This window comes from Prionailurus bengalensis, chromosome A1 (assembly GCF_016509475.1).
Source record: "Prionailurus bengalensis isolate Pbe53 chromosome A1, Fcat_Pben_1.1_paternal_pri, whole genome shotgun sequence".
Taxonomy (NCBI): Eukaryota; Metazoa; Chordata; class Mammalia; order Carnivora; family Felidae; genus Prionailurus; species Prionailurus bengalensis.
Genome location: NC_057343.1, coordinates 53670587 through 53690262, shown reverse-complemented (window position 1 = coordinate 53690262; position 19676 = coordinate 53670587). Strand labels below are relative to the sequence as shown.

The 19676-nt window shown below is 37.8% G+C and overlaps 1 protein-coding gene across 1 annotated transcript in view; it reads right to left on the bottom strand.

The window, feature by feature from the left end:
• Positions 1-18209, bottom strand: part of NDFIP2 (Nedd4 family interacting protein 2) — a 63603-nt gene extending 45394 nt beyond the window's left edge. Inside the window, exon 1 of the mRNA XM_043581396.1 lies at positions 17782-18209. Coding sequence (XP_043437331.1) covers positions 17782-18054 — 273 coding nt within the window. The 5' untranslated portion in view covers positions 18055-18209. The remainder of the gene's footprint in view (positions 1-17781) is intronic.
• Between the last annotated feature and the right edge of the window lie 1467 nt (positions 18210-19676).

Genomic DNA, 19676 nt, shown 5'->3' with positions numbered 1-19676 from the left:
ATTCTTTACTCCTAAATGCCAGACAACTGCACAGAGAAGATCCTGCCTCCCAAAGGATCATTTTCTCTTTAAATTATGTCTCTCCTTCCTTTCTCCACTAATTTCTGCCTCTCTACCCACATGTATATTCTATTCATGCCATAGTTAAAAGAGAAAAACTGCCATCAGCTAAAAATAAAGTTTTTTTTCCCCTGTGCTTTTTGAACTATTTCCATCTTGCCTTTCTTTCCTTCCTTCAGTGACAAACACCCTAGAGAGAGAGAGAGAGAGAGAGAGAGAGAGAGAGAGAGAGAGAAAGATCTATTCTTACTCTGTGCACTTCTAATTCTCATTTCCTCTCAATCCATCACCAACTGGCTTTCACTCAAAGAGTTCTTGCTAGGAACACCTACCTCCTAATTGTTAAATCCAAAAGCCTTTTTTTCAGTCCTCATTATAAGAAAATCTTTAATACATTCAACTCGATTGAGTGTACTTCTAATTGGTTTTTCTTTAGCCTCCACAGAACTATTTCCTTCTGGTTTTCCTCCTACCTCTGACTACTCATTTTGTTTCTTTTGTAGGGGTCCTTATTTTACTCTGCCAACTTTAAAAAGTCTTAGCTAAAACTGAATCAAGAGCTGTGGAGACTGCCTCGAAGACAGACTGGACTGAAGCTGGATAGTGTGTAATTGATATGATTTAGTTTCATTTACCAAGGGCATAAGCAACTAACCCCATGTAACAATGCTGAAGTTGCTATTACAAGCATTCACCATTTTAAAAAAATAGCACAGTGTACTGTCTTCTGATTTTACATTCTCTTAGATGGCTGCGTAGCTGCTAATGAATAAACTAGAAAAGAAGATAACCTAGTATCAGAAGATCTAAATTTCCCACCCCTCCTAACTGCATAATCTTCACTGGTCTTTGGGCTTCATCTTCTTTCTGTGAATCATTCATTGTCATTCAGTAGTCAGTTATCTAACATCTACTAAGTGCCTAATATGTTCTAGGTACCAGACTGGGTGCAAGAAATGGGTATTAATTCCAACCCATCAATCCCTAGAACTTCTAGCTTCTAACAACTAGGAGCTCTAGGCAAGGCCATGATACAGTATAACTAGGGCTACAACAGAGAGAATAAAGGAAAATAAAAGTCTGTATCGTCTATCACAGATACACCAGAGAGCCAAGACCAGCAAGGACCCAGGCCTGAAACATCAATTTTCCCTCAGCAAACACAGAGAAGCTACGAACAGAATCCTCAAGCAAAACTAAATACAGTAATAACAATTATGAGAAAAGCTGTTAATGATTCATCCAGGAAGGATAGCAAATGCCAAGATGCCACTACAGGCAAAAGTCAAAGGACTCATCCATCAGTGTTACATGCAAAAGCAAACCTTCAAAAGTTGGTTGATAAATCAAATACATAATCTCAATAACTTCACAATATCAGAAGCCAAACACACACACATTCTCTCTGTTCCTTTCAAAAAATCATGTGTTTCTACACTGACTCACACTATGTATTTTATTCCCATATAAATATTAGTTATTCTCATGCTATAGTGATCCCTATATTGCCACATTTCTAAAGGCATGGTCAATACAGAAACACCATTATGCCTAGGTTTTCCACACAACTTGATGTGACTGCTGGCATTTTCTAATAAAAATTTACACACATGAATTCCATTACTGTATTGATTTGCCCTAGGAGCAAAGATGCACAAGACAAAAACATGTTATAACTTGTGCCTCTGAAGAAACCAGAGCAAAATTACTTCCCAGAGAGAAGCTGAGTAGGTGGTTCTCTATGTTACTCAAATTCCAACTGTCAGCAAATCTCAGCACACATAATAAAACAAATTTACCAAATAGGTTTTTCGGGGGGGTGGGGGGTGGGGGAGGGGGAAACCTGGTAATCTAAATGCTTTACTCTCTGCAAAACTGAATTTTGCTTTCAAAAGAAATCTTTAGTTAGCGTAAGTAAAACAGTGAAAGACTTGAAAGTACATATTTCATTATACAGTAATTTTGCTTTTAACTAGAGTCAATGAATAGCACTGTGTAGGCATGTATTACGTATAGACAAATGAAATAAAATACTAGCACAAACAGTTCTGAGCCCATCCTCAATCACCTGAATTGGGCTAAGAATAAGAAGCATACTGGGTTTAAACACAACAGGGTTGGAATCAACTTTTCTAGATTCAAATCTAGGCTCCAGCACTGACTAACTCTTGTGATCTACCTGGGCTTCAGTTTTATCATCTTAAACACAAAATGGTTACTCACAGGGTTTCTATAAGAATTATAAAATTAACACCTGTAAACACTTCGAATAATGCCTGACACAGTAAAACTCCAATAAGTGTTAGTTTAAAAAAACAAGACAAAGCCACTTTACATGTATCACCCACTTCTGTCTCTACGATAGCCCTCTGAGTATGGCTGAGTAAAATGAGTACGGTGGAACAAGTATGAATTGAACTGACACACCTAGTTAGAAGCAGAGTCCAAGATTCAAATACAGGTTGTACTGTCTCTAAATTCAGACTCTTTCTATTTCAAAATGCCTCCAATAAAAAAATCAGGGGTAGTAATCCATTCTGCCACAAAATAACCTTTTTGAGTACTTCTTATGCTGATTCAAGTACGTACACACACACACCCACACACACACACACACACGCGCGCGCACACACACCCCATCTTTGAATCCACCCATCTACTTCCCTTCAGCGCCACTCCTCTAATCCAAGCCACCACTATCTCTTACCTAAACTATTGCCATAGCTTCCTAACTAAATTGCAGACACTAACATTTGTTAATTCTTGGTTGGTTCACCAAGAAATAATACAACACTGAAGCCCACCTATGTCAGTCAAGAACACATAAACACATCTTATAAAACACAAATCTTTTAGAAAAATATCTCCTTTAGAGGAGTACCCAACTTAAAGAAAATCTCCAACATGAAAGAAAAACAAAACAAAAATATTAAAAAGAAAGTTAATGTAGGGAGTAGAAAATAAAAAATCTCACTAATCTACAGTTGGATCTAGTTCCGGCATGGCAGTATAGGCCCCCTAAAGTCAAACCCTCCCACTGATAGCAACTAAAAACTCGGGACAACATACAAAGCAACCCAACTGCCTGAGCACTCTGAACACTAAAGAAAATAGGGATGTAGAGGAAAGTTAAAACTTGATGAAACAACCTGCACAAAATACCAGCACCCCACCACCACCCGCCTTTTATTTCTTTTTGCAGCTTTGCTCTGAGGTAGAACCACAGTTGTGGAAAACCACTGTGGCTTGGGCTACTAAAACCCCAATAGAAATCCTATTCCTGGCCAAAAGAAGCATGGAATGCAGCCAAACCGGCCAGAAAGTACAGAAGCATCACTACCTTTGGAACCATGTAGGTGTAAGACTGACCCAAAATACATCAGTAAAGGCCTAAAATTTAATGTCATATTTGAACCACTGCACACATAGTGTGAAGCAGTACTTAAAATCTAAAGCTGAGAGGATGGCTCTTAAAACAAAACAGCTATATTCTCCAGAGGACCACAGCAAAACTCAGAAGATCCAGGATAAAATCCAAAATTACTAGAAATAAAAAATACTAGAAAATATAAAACATTCTCCAGGAAAAGGGCAATCAAGAAATGCCAATTCCAAGATGACTCAGATTATAGTTACCATGCAAGCATTTTAAAGCAGCTCTTATAATTATGTTCCAGGAAGTAAAGCAAAATTACCTTGAAATCAATGAAATGACAGAGAATCTGAGCAGAAAAACAGGAAAAAAAACAGCAACAAAATTTCTGAGTGAATTTTACCTCCAAGCATCTTTTCTTAGGAACCTACCAGAAAACATGTCACAATGAAATAAAAGAATAAATCAAAATCAGAGTAAGACTTGTAATTTAAGAAACAGAATCCAACATAGTATTACACAAAGAAGTCTCAGTATGATAGCTCTGTACTAAGCCTAGAAAACAAACAGTACAAATGGAAAAAGGAGGAAGAAGGGCTCTAGAAGACTATCTTCAAAGAACAAAATAATAATTATCTGATACAAAGAATACAGCTGAAGACCAAATTCTGAAAAACCACCATTGGGTACGCTAAGAATTAACTCAGATACAGAGAAAAATAAAGAAATAAAAATTAGGCAACTCTATTAAAAATATTAAAAAGTTCCACAAAATACACCACCTGACTCAGTAGCGAACAATATTTTCATGTCATAAAATGTAAACACTATTACTGATTTAAAAATTAGGTAAATTTCATATATTTAATCCTCACAATAATCTTATGAAGTAGGTCCTGCATTTGTACTGCCCTTACTTTATAGATGAGGAAGTTATAGCATAGAGAGGTTAAGTAACTGGCCCAAGGTTACAGTGCCTATAGCGAGGAGCCAAGATTTGGACGCTAGAGGTGAGACTACAAAGATCAAGATCTGAAAGGGGAAAGCAGGACATGTAAGAAAATACTGTTGACCCTTTAACAACATGGGTTTGAACTGTGTGGGTCCACTTACATGCGGATTTTTTTCAATAAATACAGTACTGTAATTGTATTTCCATTATAACTTTCTTGGGTTTTGTTTTGTTTTGTTTTGTTTTGTTTTGTTTTGTTTTGTTTTGTTTTTGAGAGAGATGGAGGGAGAGAAAGAATCTTAAGGAGGCTCGCACCCAGCACGGAGCCCCATGCAGGGCTCAATCTCACAACCACGAGATCATGACCTGAGTTGAAATCAAGAGTCAGACACTCCCAACTGAGGGACCCAGGTGCCCTGAGGAGAGAAAATCTTAAGAAAATTATAATGAGGGGCACCTGGGTGGCTCAGTCAGTTAAGCGTCTAACTCTTGATTTTAGCTCAGGTCATGATTCCAGGGTCATGGGATCAAACCCCATGTTGGGCTATGCGCAGAGCATGGAGCCTGCGTAAGATATTCTCTCTCTCTCTTTCTTTCTCTCTTTCTCTCTTTCTCTCTTTCTCTCTCTCTCTCTCTCTCTCTCTCTCTCTCTCTCTCTCTCTCTCTCTCTCTCTCTCTCCCCCAACTCCCTCTAGCTCTCCTTCTGCCTCTCTCTCCTTTCCCCCGTTTGTGCACTTTCTAATAAAAATAAATAAGTTAATAAAAAAAGATTTTCTTTTCTCTAGCACACTTTATTATAAAAATACAGTATATAATACATGTAACATCAAGTTATACCTATGTTGTCCAAGGATCAACTGTAGAATTAATCAATAAGTAAATGAATATACATATTATATGTTAAAAATGCAGAGTTAAAGCAGCTAAAAAAGATTTTTTTTTTTTTTTGAGGAGAAAGGCTTAGAGGACAAAGAATGAAAAAGGGGACTATTTCTCAGTATTTGACATTAATATTAATATCTACTACTGTAACATATATTATAAAATGTAATATATTTTAACTTAACTGATATGTTTGCAAGTAATAAAGTAACATCTGTCCTCCCACCTTTGCTGCACAACCTGGAACAGACCCCCCTCCTTCAGTTAATCTATAAAATGAGAAGAATGAAGAAAATGATCACTAGCTAACTTCCACAATAAATGGAAACAGTTTATTCTCCTTCTTTCCATAAGTAGATCAAATAACCTAACCATGGTTCACTATCTTGCAAATACAAGCCACCAGTCAGATAAAGAATTATGTAAAAATTGCAGAATTCATTTAAACAGATTCCTCAGCACTATTCTAAAAGAAAGTACCTACCCTAATTATGGACATCAAGAATATCAACATTGTATAGGCTAGGCAAAACATCGTTGTTGGGTTTTTTGGTCGTAACTTTGGAAAACTGTTCACTTTACAAATAAAAGATAATACACCAGTAACTCATCATACACCTGAAATCATTCAGAAAGACCTGATCTATTTCTTCAGTAAGTATGCACTATGCATCTATAATGGGTTCAGAACTATGATATATACTATCACAAACAAGACAGACCTAAGCTTTACTTCCCATTGGGTTTACAAAATACATACCAAAGAACAAGAACTATGATAGGGATCCATGCACAGTATTAAAATAACCCACAGAACTTGGTAGTAAAGGGTGGGAAATGGGGGAGGGAGGAAGCAGACAGTGAGAGAAGATTTTCTGGAGGAAAGCACATCTAAACAGATCTGAATAAAGAACAGAAATTAATCCTGAGGAAGGAGGGACATAAGAAAAAGGGGGGGGGGGGGGGTAATATGTTCAAAAGCCAAAAAGCAAGAGAGCATGCTTCGGAGTGGTGGTTAGAGAGGAGCAGAGCAAGAGAACAAAAGTAAAAAGAGTTCAAAATATCCTTAGTGCACAGCGCAATAACAAATCAAGCAGAGGCTCATGTTGTTCTCTAAACAAAAACTCAAAAAGGGTCCAGATTTATTTCAAGGCCCTTCCTCTTTTGGGGAAATCACACAGAAGTCACCCTGATATAAATGAAAGCTCTAAGTGAGAACGATGTTCTATAAAAACTGTCACTACTGGATTTCTTCAGTCCAACATCTAAAGTCTACAAGTCCTAAGCACCTCAAAATTAGTAAAGAGGTAAAACCACCCAGTTTATTTCCTGATTTTCAAAGCCTATGCTAAACAGCACTCTCTTTATATAAGGTAACTGGTAATTCTGGAGAAACATCACAAACTAAACGACAGCACATTCCTAACTTTAAAATATTAAATTGTTCATGTTCAAACAAATCTTAAAAGTAAGCAAGTTGAAATAATCTGATAGTAAATCTGAGACCACTGCAGCATTTCCCAACTTGCATTTGGCATGTCTTTAACAAGAATTTTATCCACACCTTAATTCCAGCTATGTAATCAAACTCTGGAAGAAACCATAACAACAAGACATGAAAACACAGACACAGGATGGATTATGATCACATGCTAGGCAGGCTAGTCCAAATTACAAGGATCTTGTCAGTAAATTTACATTTAATAAACATCAGCAGAATAGAATGTATTCTATAGTTATTTAAACTTAAGTCAGGCCTATAAACATAAAATATATACAAAATTCTGAAATATTATTAATACACACATAATCAGACAATGTTTTAGAATGTAAGTCTGACATTAAGGAAAGAATAAAAAGAAAATAGTCGTTAAGTAACCAATATAAAACAGATGAGAAAACCAAAGGAGTACTCACAGCTCCATAGTTAAGGAAAATACTAAGCCGGGCCACTGCAAATGGCTTCATGGGTTAATAAACAACTCTAGGGGGTGTCAATCATGTATACACAGAAAGACAAGGCAATACACGTTAAGTTGGAAGGTAACATAAACACACACCACCACCACAACAACCTTAGAGATCCCAAGTGTCAGTAACAATGAAAAACAAATATAAAAATAGAATAAAATAACATAAGCAAGGTTTTGAGTGTATGAAATTGGTCTGGAGCTAGCATCATTTGTTTATTCGTTCTCATCAGATACTTCTAAGGGCCTCCCATATACGAGGTATTGAAAGATACAGCAGTGAACTAAACAGACAAAATCCCTGTCCTTATGAAGATTACACCTGTGGTGAAAGGAGGAGGTACGAATTAAATACGCAAAATATTTAGAGTATCAGTTGGTGATAAGTACTATGGGAAAAAACTGAGAAAGTGGAATTAGGAGTACTGTAAAGAAAGTGTAGTTATTTCAAGTAAGAGGGCCAAGAATGGCTTCAATGACGTGACCACTCCAACAGAATGAAGATTCTACCAGACATGAGAAACCTGTCTTTGCCATTCTCACAGCAAAATGTCATACTCTATTCCACTATCCATTCATCTCTACCCCCATTCTAGTGACAGACTAGGTAGCTGCGAGATTACAAGTAAGTGACACAAAACAACCTTACCACATTCCTAAGGGTTTGTTTTGGAGACTGGGTGAAATAAATAATTTGGCAAAAGCATCTGGCAAAGGGCCCCAAATTCAGGACTGATTGAGGTACATTCCCAAATCATTTACAACAGGGGTGGACAAATTACAGCCAGCAGGCCTAATCCAGCCCACTGCTTTTGAGCCACATCAATTTGTTTACATATTAAGAATGGATACTTTTGCACTACAACGGCAGATTGGAGAAGTTATGACAGAGACCATGTTACCCTGGAAAGCCTAAAATATTCACTACTCGGCCCTTTACAGAAAGTTTGACAACACCTGGTCTAGATCATCATCATAATCATCATCATCATCATCACCACCCCTTCATAGTAAGACCACTTTCAGGGACATCTTCATGAGCACATGACCAGTGTAGTCACACAGAATCCTGACTCAAAAAGGCCCCATGCTTGGGGTTTAATGCTTTGTGGTCACCATCTTAAAATTCTTAATAATTTTATCTTTGAATCTGAGTTTTTTTTTTTAAATACGAAATTTATTGTCAAATTGGTTTCCATACAACACCCAGTGCTCATCCCAACAGATGCCCTCCTCAATGCCCATCACCCACTTTCCCCTCCCTCCCACCCCCCATCAACCCTCAGTTTATTCTTAGTTTTTAAGAGTCTCTTATGGTTTGCCTCCTTCCCTCTCTGCAACTTTTTTTTTCCCCCTTCCCCTCCCCCATGGTCTTCTGTTTTATAAGTGAACTCCAAAGGGACAACAGACCATGTGCCAGGGCCTTAGAACCTTGGTTCATAAACAGCCCGCCTCCCAAGGAAGAATTCTCAGTCAGCTGAACTCTCTGGCTCAGCTTGATCTCCCTACCTTTGCCCCATGAGTAGAGGGGCGAAGTAGATAAGACCCCATCCCAGGCTGGTATCACCATGACACGTTCACAGGCAAACCAGCAAGGTCTTCTCCTATTGCTGATTCATGTATGGAGCAAGTCCTAGCATGGAGGATGCAATCCATTGGGAGTTGTCCATCTGCTGTGGGTTGAGACAGCAGACCTACAGAAAGGGACTGCCCCAGGGCAGGACACCACATTTTCATTTGGCATTGGACCTTGCAAATTATGTAGCTAGACTTCACTGTTTTCATAAAACAAAAATTATAAACTGAAGTTGTAAGTGAAAGTTCCATTCTTCAAATTCACAAAATTACTATGGTTTGTCCCATTACACTATGAGCCAACTCCCTTCATCTTGCTCTACCACAGTTTTCTTCATATTTCTTAAATAAATTCATTTCCACCATAGGCCACTACCACACCTGAAATACTCACCAACTACAACAGTTCAATCAAGTCTCATCCTAACTGTCATACCTTCAGAATGGATACAGTTCTCTATTATCCTGATTCCAATCAACCAAGAGGTCAAACCAACTGGTGTGACATCTCCAAAGATGGTCACTACTAATTTATTACCACCATGTGCATGCATGCCTCTCCTTCACTGAAAGATGGAGTTCATTTCCTCTCCCTTTGAATCTGGGCTGAACCTAGGACTGCTTTAATTTTTAACACACAAGAGAACTGAAATGAGTCAGTCAACAGTGTCAGCTGGGCTCCCAATCAATAGTCAGCATCAACTGCTAGCCAAGTGAGTGTTCAATCCAAATAAGCCACAAAATGGCTGCAGACCCTGCTAACATCGCATGGAGCAGAAAAACCACTCTGTTGATAAGAGCCAACCCATGGGATCCTGAAACATAATAAAATGCTTGTGTATGGAGTAGTTTGCTACAAAGTAATATAAAACTAAAACAGGGGCACCTGGGTGACTCAGTAGGTTAAGTGTCCAACTTCAGCTCAGGTCATGATCTCGTAGTCCATGGGTTCGAGCCCCGCACTGGGCTCTGTACTGACAGCTCAGAGCCTGGAGCCTGCTTCAGATTCTGTGTCTCCCTCTCTCTGCTCCTCCCCTGCTCACACTCACTCACTCACTCTCTCTCTCTCTCTCTCTCAAAAATAAACATTAAAAAAAAAACAAAACTAAAACTATATCTGAATACAAGATCTATCACAGCTGGGCCTATTATTTACCCTCTTTATGTATCATTTTTTCTCATCTGCAAAGTGAGGATCATGACATTATTTCATAGAAGTGGTCCAAGGATTAAATGTGCTCATATGCATAAAGCACTTGGCAGAGTTCTCAGCATATTCCTGACATAATGCAAAGTCATTACTGTTCTCTTACTGCTATTTTAGTATTGATGAAATGTATTATTTATCCCACAAGGCTGTTTCATTTTCTTTAAACTACCTAGTTCTACCTCCTCCACCACAGTATAAGCCATAGGACAAGAACTTAACTGTCTTGTTCACCAGCACTTAAAACAGAATTTGGCAAAGATACTTCATAAATTATATATTGAATAAATAAGTTATAGGACCTCTTTTCCATAATCAATAATGATATCTAACACTGTTCCCATACCTTAAGTGTAAATCTGACAAGAGGTACTCAAAACATAAAATAAGCATATAAGCTACAATGTGATATTTTCATGATATAATTCCAATGCATTTACTTATTACTGCACAAATCATTTACAATTACTAGCTCATGTAATGAACAAATACGCCCTAGTTAATGACTAGCATTTGATTCAACCTCCAATTAGGTGTGCTAATACAGTATACTCATTTGTATAATTTTTTAATACAGTATTTTAAGCTTTTTAAATTCCAGTACAGTTAACTTACAGTGTTACATTAGTTTCAGATGTACAATATAGTGATTCAACAATTCTATACATTACTCAGTACTCATTATAAGTATACTCTTTAATCCCTATCAGCTATTTCACTCCCCCCCACCTCCCTCTAGTAACTATCAGCTTACTCTTTATAGTTAAGAATCTAATTCTTGGTTTGTCTTTTTTTTCTTTTGTGTGTTTGTTTTGTTTCTTAAATTCCACATGAGTGAAATCATATGGTATTTGTCTTTCTCTGACTTATTTCATTTGGCATTATACTCTCTAACTCCATCCATGTTATTGCAAATAGAAATATTTCATTCTTTCTTATGGCTGATTTATATTTACGTGAACACACACACACACACACACACACACACACATCCCACATCTTCTGTATCCATTCATCGATCGATGGACACTTGGGCTGCTTCCAAAACTTGACCACTGTAAATAATGCTGCAATAAGCATAGGGACTCATGCATCCCTCTGAAGTAGTGTTTCGTATTTTGAGGATAAAAACCTAGTAGTGTGATTACTGAATTGTACGATAGTTCTATTTAAACTTTCTGAGGAATTACCATAATGTTTTCCACTGACTGCACCAGTTTGCATTCCCACCAACGGTGCACGAGGGTTCCTGTTTCTCCACGTCCTCACCAAAACTTGTTGTTTCTTGTTCATTTGCACAATTAAAAAAAAAAAAAAAAGAGCTGCTCTAATCAAATCAGTAACCCACTTACAGTAAATATCACTACAAGCACAGAAATAGCCAAAGAAACTAATTATGCCCTCCATTCAAAAACAAATTACCCTGACAACACACAATAACGTAATACTAATCTTCAAGCTATAGAAACGTGATATAAAATACATTTGAGTGTGAATTTCCTTAATTACAGTTTTTATAAGTTTAAAACCTATTTTAAAGAGATAAAAACCAGACATTCACAGGAACCCTGATGCACCTCTGAAATACACCAGTCTAGAAAGCAGAAAGACATACAACAACGTGATTCATTATAACTATACTGTGATTCTCAACTTTTCTCTGCCTTGATGTAGATGACAGACACAAGTAACTTGCCCTACCTTTCAATTATGGTTTCATAGTTTTCACATTTAAGAACAGTATTTTACGAGGCAAACAAATCAGAGGGGTGTGGTACAGAATGTCAGACGATAAACAAACATGTAGAACCAAGGAAGTAAAAGAGAGAATACATTATGGCTACAGAACTAATAATAAGTAGTACTGCTGGACAACAGCAGTTAGTGCATAAAAATTAAAAGGGGTAACTGCTAAGATATTGCATTGTACAGGTATGAGAAGACCCATCCATTCTGTCTGTACATTAAAAACAAAAATTTATACTTCAAAATGCCAATCAGTCAACCAGAATGGCTAAAATTAAAAAGACTGACAACACCAAAATTTTGGAAGTTGGTAGAACAACCAAAATTTCATACATTGTTGGTAGAAGTGTAAAATAGTACAACTACTCAAAAAAGTCCGATGGTTTCTTATAAAAGTAAACATACACCTACCCTATTACTCAGTTATTCCACCCAAGACAAATGAAGACATATGTCCATAAAAAGATTTGTACAAAATTCCTACCAGTTTTATTCATAATAGCCAAAAACTGTAAACAACCCAAATGTCCATCAACAGAGCAATGGATGAACAAACTTTAGTGTATTCATTCAATTTATACAATGAAAAACTATTCCCCAATAAAAAGGATGAGTTACTGATATACACAGTAACACAGATCAATCTCCAAAACTCCATAGAGAGTGAAAGAAGTTTTGCTGACTATAAGCTATATGATTCTAGAATAAGCAAAACTAATTTGAAGTCAAAAAAATCAGAACAGCTATCAACTAGAGAATAGGAATCAACAGGGAAGAGTCATGAAGGAACTTTCTAGGGTAATAGTAATGTTTTCTATCAGGGGGTCAATAAACATTTTCTATAAAGGGCAGAATAATAAATACTTCAGTAGCCCTGTTTCAAATATTCAATTCTGCCATTGTAAATGAATAGACATGGCTGTTACCATAAAACTTTATTTACAAAACAGTACTTGGAACATAGTTTGCTGATCCCTGCTCTATATTTTGAAAGTGACTTGACTTACCAGGTGTATGCATTTGTCACAACTCATCCAATAAAGGACTTAAGATTGATGCATTTCACTCTATGTTAATTTTAACCTCAAAGAAAGAGAACCATGAAATATCAAACTCTAGGCTAATGATAAGCATGTGGTTTGCAGTGAGGTACACTGCAAGGTATCTGCAAGTTTGAATGCATCAAAAAATAAGAAGAAGAAGAAGAAGATGGACTGACAGGTATACAACACAAAAAATTAACTGCTGGCAACTGTAGATCCTACAATTGGTATTTGGTATATGGGGGTTAACAGTATAATTTTTCAACATTTCTATATATGTATTTTAAAGTTTTAATATTAAATGTGGGGAACAGGTCATTGAATTAAGAGGCCACTGAAGATTTTTGAGCAGAGAAATGAAAATAAAATTTAGGTTCTACAAATAGGACTCACACAATGCAAAAGACATTCTGAAGAATGGTTGGATGAAGGAAGAAAGTAGTAAGTAAGCTATTACAATAGTTGATGCCTTAGAAAGTATTAACATTTAAGGAGTAAGTACAAAATGAGTTACAAAGAGAAGTCAGAGAAGTAAAGAGTAGAAAGTGTCTTCCTCTCAGGAATAAGAAGGTTCCCAGGGTCAATGTAACAGAAATCAAGTAAGATGAGAACTGAAAAGTATCTATTGGATTAAGCAATGGGCAACTCTGATGATGTAAAAGTGGTGTGGTAAGAATATAAACCAAAGACTCCTGATAAATTCAAAGGAAACAAACAATTAAGGATCAAAGGAACAGAGGTCGGCCAAGAAAAGAAAGGCAAAACTAGACAGCAACATAGTGTAAAAGACTGCAATATTTCCTTAACATGGAAAACAAAAGTAAATGACTACACCTAAAAATTCCCATCTATTATCTCACCCAGAACATGTACTATTTATTGGGTATGGCAGTCTGCCATGGGCCTAAGTGTCTGTGCACATTCTTGCTGAGTGTTAAAGTCTGCAAAACTTATCTATTTCCTGGTACTGAGTGGATTCTTGTAATAAGTCACCTAGGCAACAAAGAAGGTCAAGGTTACCACAGCACATTACTCCTAGGGAGAGGTTAACTAGCTTGTTTGTTGCTTGCTAAAGTGCTAGAGCCTTGGTCCTGAGTTCCTGTGCTGTGACCCACCAAGTGCATCTATCTAGACCCATCACCATAATGGGATGTGGGTGCAAGGAAAATGTACCCAAATATGTTGACGTTCATGCAGCTCGCTGTGCTATGAGTAAGAATGCTATTTGTTTCTCATCTGGGAGTCTCCTGTTTTCTGCTAGTAACCATGAAACATTAACAAACTAACTTCTTAGCCTGTAAATAGGATAAAATCAAATCTTAAGACTTTTCACAGTACTTGACATGAACAAGAAAGAAGTAGTTGATATTCCTGTTGCTGTATAAAAAAAAATACAAAAGTGGTCACAAACAAAAACTGATATATAATACTTTACAGTTTATATGCCTTGTTATTCGTAATATTTACCACATAACAATCTCTGTATTACATCTTTTACGTATATTACAACGTATAATTCTCATAATAATCCTTATGAGGTAGGTACTGATATGACAAAACTGAGGCTTCAAAATGCTAAATAAATTAACTAAGGTAAGAGCTCACAAATTGTAAGCAGCACAACCTAAATATAAGCCCAGATGACTTTAAAATGTGTTTTTTTTTTAACCATCAACAGTTAATCCCCTTCCCTGATTTATCAAGGACAACTCTAATTCTCCAAATACAAGGCCAAAGTATCTAGATCTTTACAGTATGAATACTTCATTAGGTTCACAGAAAACTAACATTTTGGAAATGTTAATATAATCTCAAAATTTTCTTTAAAAATCTGTGATCAAAATTTAGGAAGAGCTAGATTAAATATCTAAACCATTGTCTTTACTGCAGAATTTCTCATTGTTTTAATATGCAAATATTTGTTTTAACACGCTAATATATGCCATAAATCTTCTAAGACCATCTACTACATCATTCTGGAAAACAGTTTGGGAAACTACTGCTACAATCAACAATGCCAACTTAACCTGTATACAGAACATCTCTGAAACCTTAGTAGTCAGCTTGGTATAGGTACATAATCCTTTACAATAGAAAACATCAAAGTTAGAATGTGGCCTAACAACTCCAAGCTAAAACAACTACATAGTTTGGCAACATTGCTCATTTTCTACCAAACAAAACTTAATCCCGTAACCCAAGGAAACCATATAGCATATCTAGCTTTTTCTAAAATTAGAAGGGTAATAATTCAGGCTTTTTGTAGCTCTACATTATTATCCACTGCTTTACTTAACAAAATTCAGACTCCTATAACAACAGAAGGGAAGAAGACATCACAGAAAAAGCTGTTTCCACATTAAACTTGTACACTGGTTAATGGTCGTGAGTCATTCTGACGGTCATCACCACTATCTTTCCAATATGGAAACCTAAATTTTAACTCTATCAATAAGAGATAAATTAACATTACAGACGATTGTACTCCTAAGCATATCTGCCTGTCTCCTACTTAGCTCTTAACATTTAACAACTGAAATTACTTATTGATCAATAATTTATTAATCATTCCAGAGTTTTCAAAAAAACTGAGTAAAGACAACTACACAGCAGTTGTGTTCATCATATAATCCAGAGCTGCAGACTTGTCCCCAAATAGTCTAATAGTCAACAACTCAGCTGCTTCTTCAGAATACCTAGATATAGTTATTCATCAGGCCATCCTCAATAAAACCCAGAGTTATACTAGACAGATGAAATAGCTATGTAATTACAAAGCAACAGGAATTAAAATCCAAATTTAAACTATGCTAAGATTCTCAAACATTTTGCCTTACAAAGAAAACAACTGATATCCTACCAGGAGTAGTATCTTTACAAGAACCAATTTTTGCCCTCTGCTCTGAAGGAATGCTTCCACCCATTCAAAGTCTATTTCAAAGTTTATGTAGGACACATCTCCAGGTGGGCGTGGGAGCGGGGGTGGGGGGGGGGGTGAGGGGGGCAGGGGCGGGTATGCAATACCCATTTGTTGCAAAAGGAGTTGTAGAGAAAAAGAAAAAATATCTTAAAACTGGGTAAGTAAATTTCAATACACTGATGTCAGAAAAACATTTTTTTAGTAATAATTAAGTCAAATCTCAACTAGTCATAATTACTGAAAGCAACTGTAACAAATTATTTTAAGACACAGCTACATCAGTTAAAAATGTTTTGAGTAGTGACTTGTGTATAAGAACACAGTTGATTCTGACACACAAAACCCCAACGAGAAAGAATTCAAATAAAGCTAATGCCATTAAGGGAACAAATAGGAGTAAGAAAAGAAAGGGATTAGAAAAAAGACACTGGAAAGAGTACTCAATATTTTCTGCATTTTATTTTAGCTAACATCTGCAAAAAGAAGGACTTTTTTAAAAAAACTATCCAGGGGTGCGCCTTGGTGGCTCAGTCGGTTAAGCATGCCGCTTCAGCTCAGGTCATGATCTTATGGTTTGTGGGTTCAAGCCCCGTGTCGGGCTCTGTGCTGACAGCTCAGAGCCTGGAGCCTGCTTTGGATTTTGTGTCTCCTGCTTTCTCTGCCCCTCCCCCTCCCTCTCTCCATCCCTCTCTCTCTCAAAAGTATAAACATTGAAAAGAAAAGAAAAGAAAAGAAAAGAAAAGAAAAGAAAAGAAAAGAGAAAAGAAAAATGCCTTCCACAGTGGCAGCAATATTTTCTAAACCGTTCTGAAAATAGATAAATTTTCACAAAATTCAACATAGATCATTTGAAGGTTTACAGGATGTAAACCAGATGAAATGGAAGCATCATGAGCTTGTATCTTAGACAAATGCACAACTGCATACATTGGAATTTCATCTTTCAGTAGCCTTCGTTCGTATTCGTCAAAATGCACTTATTGATAGGAATTCTTTGTTCGTAACTAAGTCTCACATTTGCAAATACATATTTGAGAGATGAAATCTGCACTAATATATCTACATCTGCAAAATTTCACAAACAGCACTATTAATTGCACCATCAATGCTACATATTAATGCTTTCCTATTCTTCCTTAGTGAAAAGGTTTAATTACCACATGAAAGTTTATAACATGCTACCTAGCTACAACCAAACAGTCAACTATTGCTGAGCCCATTTTTTAAAGAGGGTTTAGAAGAGAAATCTCCAACGACACTACCAGAATTAAGACTACAGGAAAAACTACATTAGAGAAACTGACACTGAAAATGTAGAGGGACACTTTTCACTCATTTAACATACAAAGATTTGTGTGGTTGAACTGGAAAACCCTGTATTTAGTGAAAAATAATTTTCAAACAGGATTTGCATTTTTTCTAGCAAAACCTGTTTCCTCTCCTGCCTCCTCCCCCCCCAAGTGAGAAGAGAAATAAAATCTGAATACTAACAAAATGGAACAGGACAAAATGGCAAGGTTAACTAGAGCTGAAGACACAGATCAGCACCACTATTCTCCGTAGTTACACAATTTTTCAACCCACATTTTTCACCGAATCCACATCCCACCCTACATCGTGCTTACATCTCCTTCCCCCCTACCCGCTCCATTTTTGACGGCGATCCTCTTCCCAGCAGGTACGTGAACTCAGCACCATTTCCAGCAGACAATCCACTGGAAATATCTCAGAAGTGACTGGGTCAGGAAATAAGGAAATGACCAAGAAGGTGAGAAGTAAAACAAATAGAAGTTTTAGGAAGGGGGAGGGAGAAGGGTATCTTACAGCCAAATATAGGGTGCGGGTGAGGGATGGGGAGGCAGGAGGAGCCTTGGGTTGAGAGGAAAGGGTCTCGAAGGAGTCAGAGACAAGCTCCACAAGGAAAGGTGTGAAGAAAAAAAAGAAGAATTAGGCAGTTTTTAGCCGGAGGAAGGGGACTCCCGGGTCCACGGCGGGAGGCAGCTCTGGGGTCCTGGGCAGCGCAGAAGGCCGGGGCGGGGACGCAGGAACTCACCACCTGGTAACGACCAGTCCCTGGCTGGTGATGATCCATCCTGCCCGGCTCGGGATCCGGCTTCCGAGCGGGCGAGTCCTCTCGGCTCTCGGACCCCTCGTCCACCCCCGTCGACGACGTCCTGGCCGCAGCGCCCCTTCCGCTGCTGTTTCTGCCGCCGCGGTCGCCCGGCCGGGCCGCTTCACTTCCTGTCGCTCCCGCAGCAGTCGCGGAAACCTCCGCGTCGGCCACCGCGCGGCGAAGCTCCAGAACGCCGCGCGAGCTACTGAGCATGCTCGCAGTGGTCGCGCATGCTCGTGGGGTCTTCCGGCGTCGGTTCGCGTCGCGAGCGGGGGGGGCGGGTTTGGCTGGGTGGAAGGAAATGGAAAAGTAAGACAAGTCCGGGGAACTGTCTAGGTTGTCTGCTTGTCGGGAGTGGGCGGTGGCAAAAGGGACGGAAAAAAAAAAATCACCGTCCTTGATAGGTCTTTTCTATTGGACGGGTTTCGGCGCCGGCACAGGCGGATACACAATCACACCACACAGACACCGGAGTCGAGGAGGAAGGGAACGCATTCCTAGAACACCTCAGGATGGGTCATCCGTTTACCCAACACTTCCTCGTATAACTCACCCAGGCTAGGACAATGCGGGGAGATCCGTCTCTAAGACGTCCCTAAAACGCTCGTTCAAAATCATTAGTGAGGTAAAGGATATCTTTTTAAATACTGTTTTGTCCCCTTCTTGGTAGTATGAGATTTGAGAATCTAACAGGGACTTTTCAACCATACTCACGTCTCGCCAAGGAAGGAGGCCTCTAGAACCCTAGGTTACTGGAAGGATACAAGAAAATAAGGCAGTACGATAGGACTATTTTGTCATCGTACTCACTTCAGTAATGCCAAAGGAAATAACAGTAAGAAATCACTTGGTGTGCAACATTGTAAGACAGTCTTAGTGTCCGATTAGGCACACGTGACCTACTATGTGAGAGTATCTCCCAAAGGCCACAAAGCATGTTTTTCTACGGAGTAGAAGAGTATGATGGGACAAAGTAAAGTATCTTTTAACCTTTCTATACCCCAAAAACTATGATCTCACATAATCTGGCCCAGCGATCTCCTTTACTTTTTACTTCCTTTCTGAATTTCCAAAGTAGAGTCCTGGGATAAAAAAAAGCCACTGAGTGAGTCTGATAGGCTAGTTAAAATAGCAAAAATACAATAAAGACAAACTCACTGAGAAATAATCAGCTAAAAACATTTAAGCTTTCTTGATAGTTTTATTCAAAGCATTGACCAGTTCTTCCTATTTTTACCATCTCAACACATCTAATGGTAGAGAGTATGAATAGACTAACAATAAAAGGAGGCAATAACATACTGAAATGTCTTTAAACTTGTTTTTTTTTAAATATAAATTCATGTATTTTGGATTCGAAGACAATAAACATAGGACATTTTATTGTATTATTGTACAAGAGGTCACCTTCACAGTTTCACCCCAAATGATACCACCTTTAAATAAAACAACACACAGTGTTGAAACAGAAAAATGAAATTAGATTCCTACATCACTTATGGTCTGTACTGTTCCTTTAGAACTTAATTTTATATGTGCTTGTGTTTTCATTAATCATTTATATGCCCATTTTTTGTTTTGCAAATAGACTAATGCTCAGCGCAGTGGCCATTTTTTGCACCTAGCATACCCAGAACACTACTGAGAACATAATGGTGAAAAGCAAAGACCAAAAGCAGACATCCTGAATCCTGTTAAAGTAACAGATTCTTTCAATTTTACCCTCCTCCCAAGCTTTGTGAACATTTTGCTAATCTAGACAGCAGACAACAAAATTCAACAGAAAGTGTTTTTTTCAGTGAAGAAAAGGAAGAGAAAAAGAGGAAAGAAGTAGA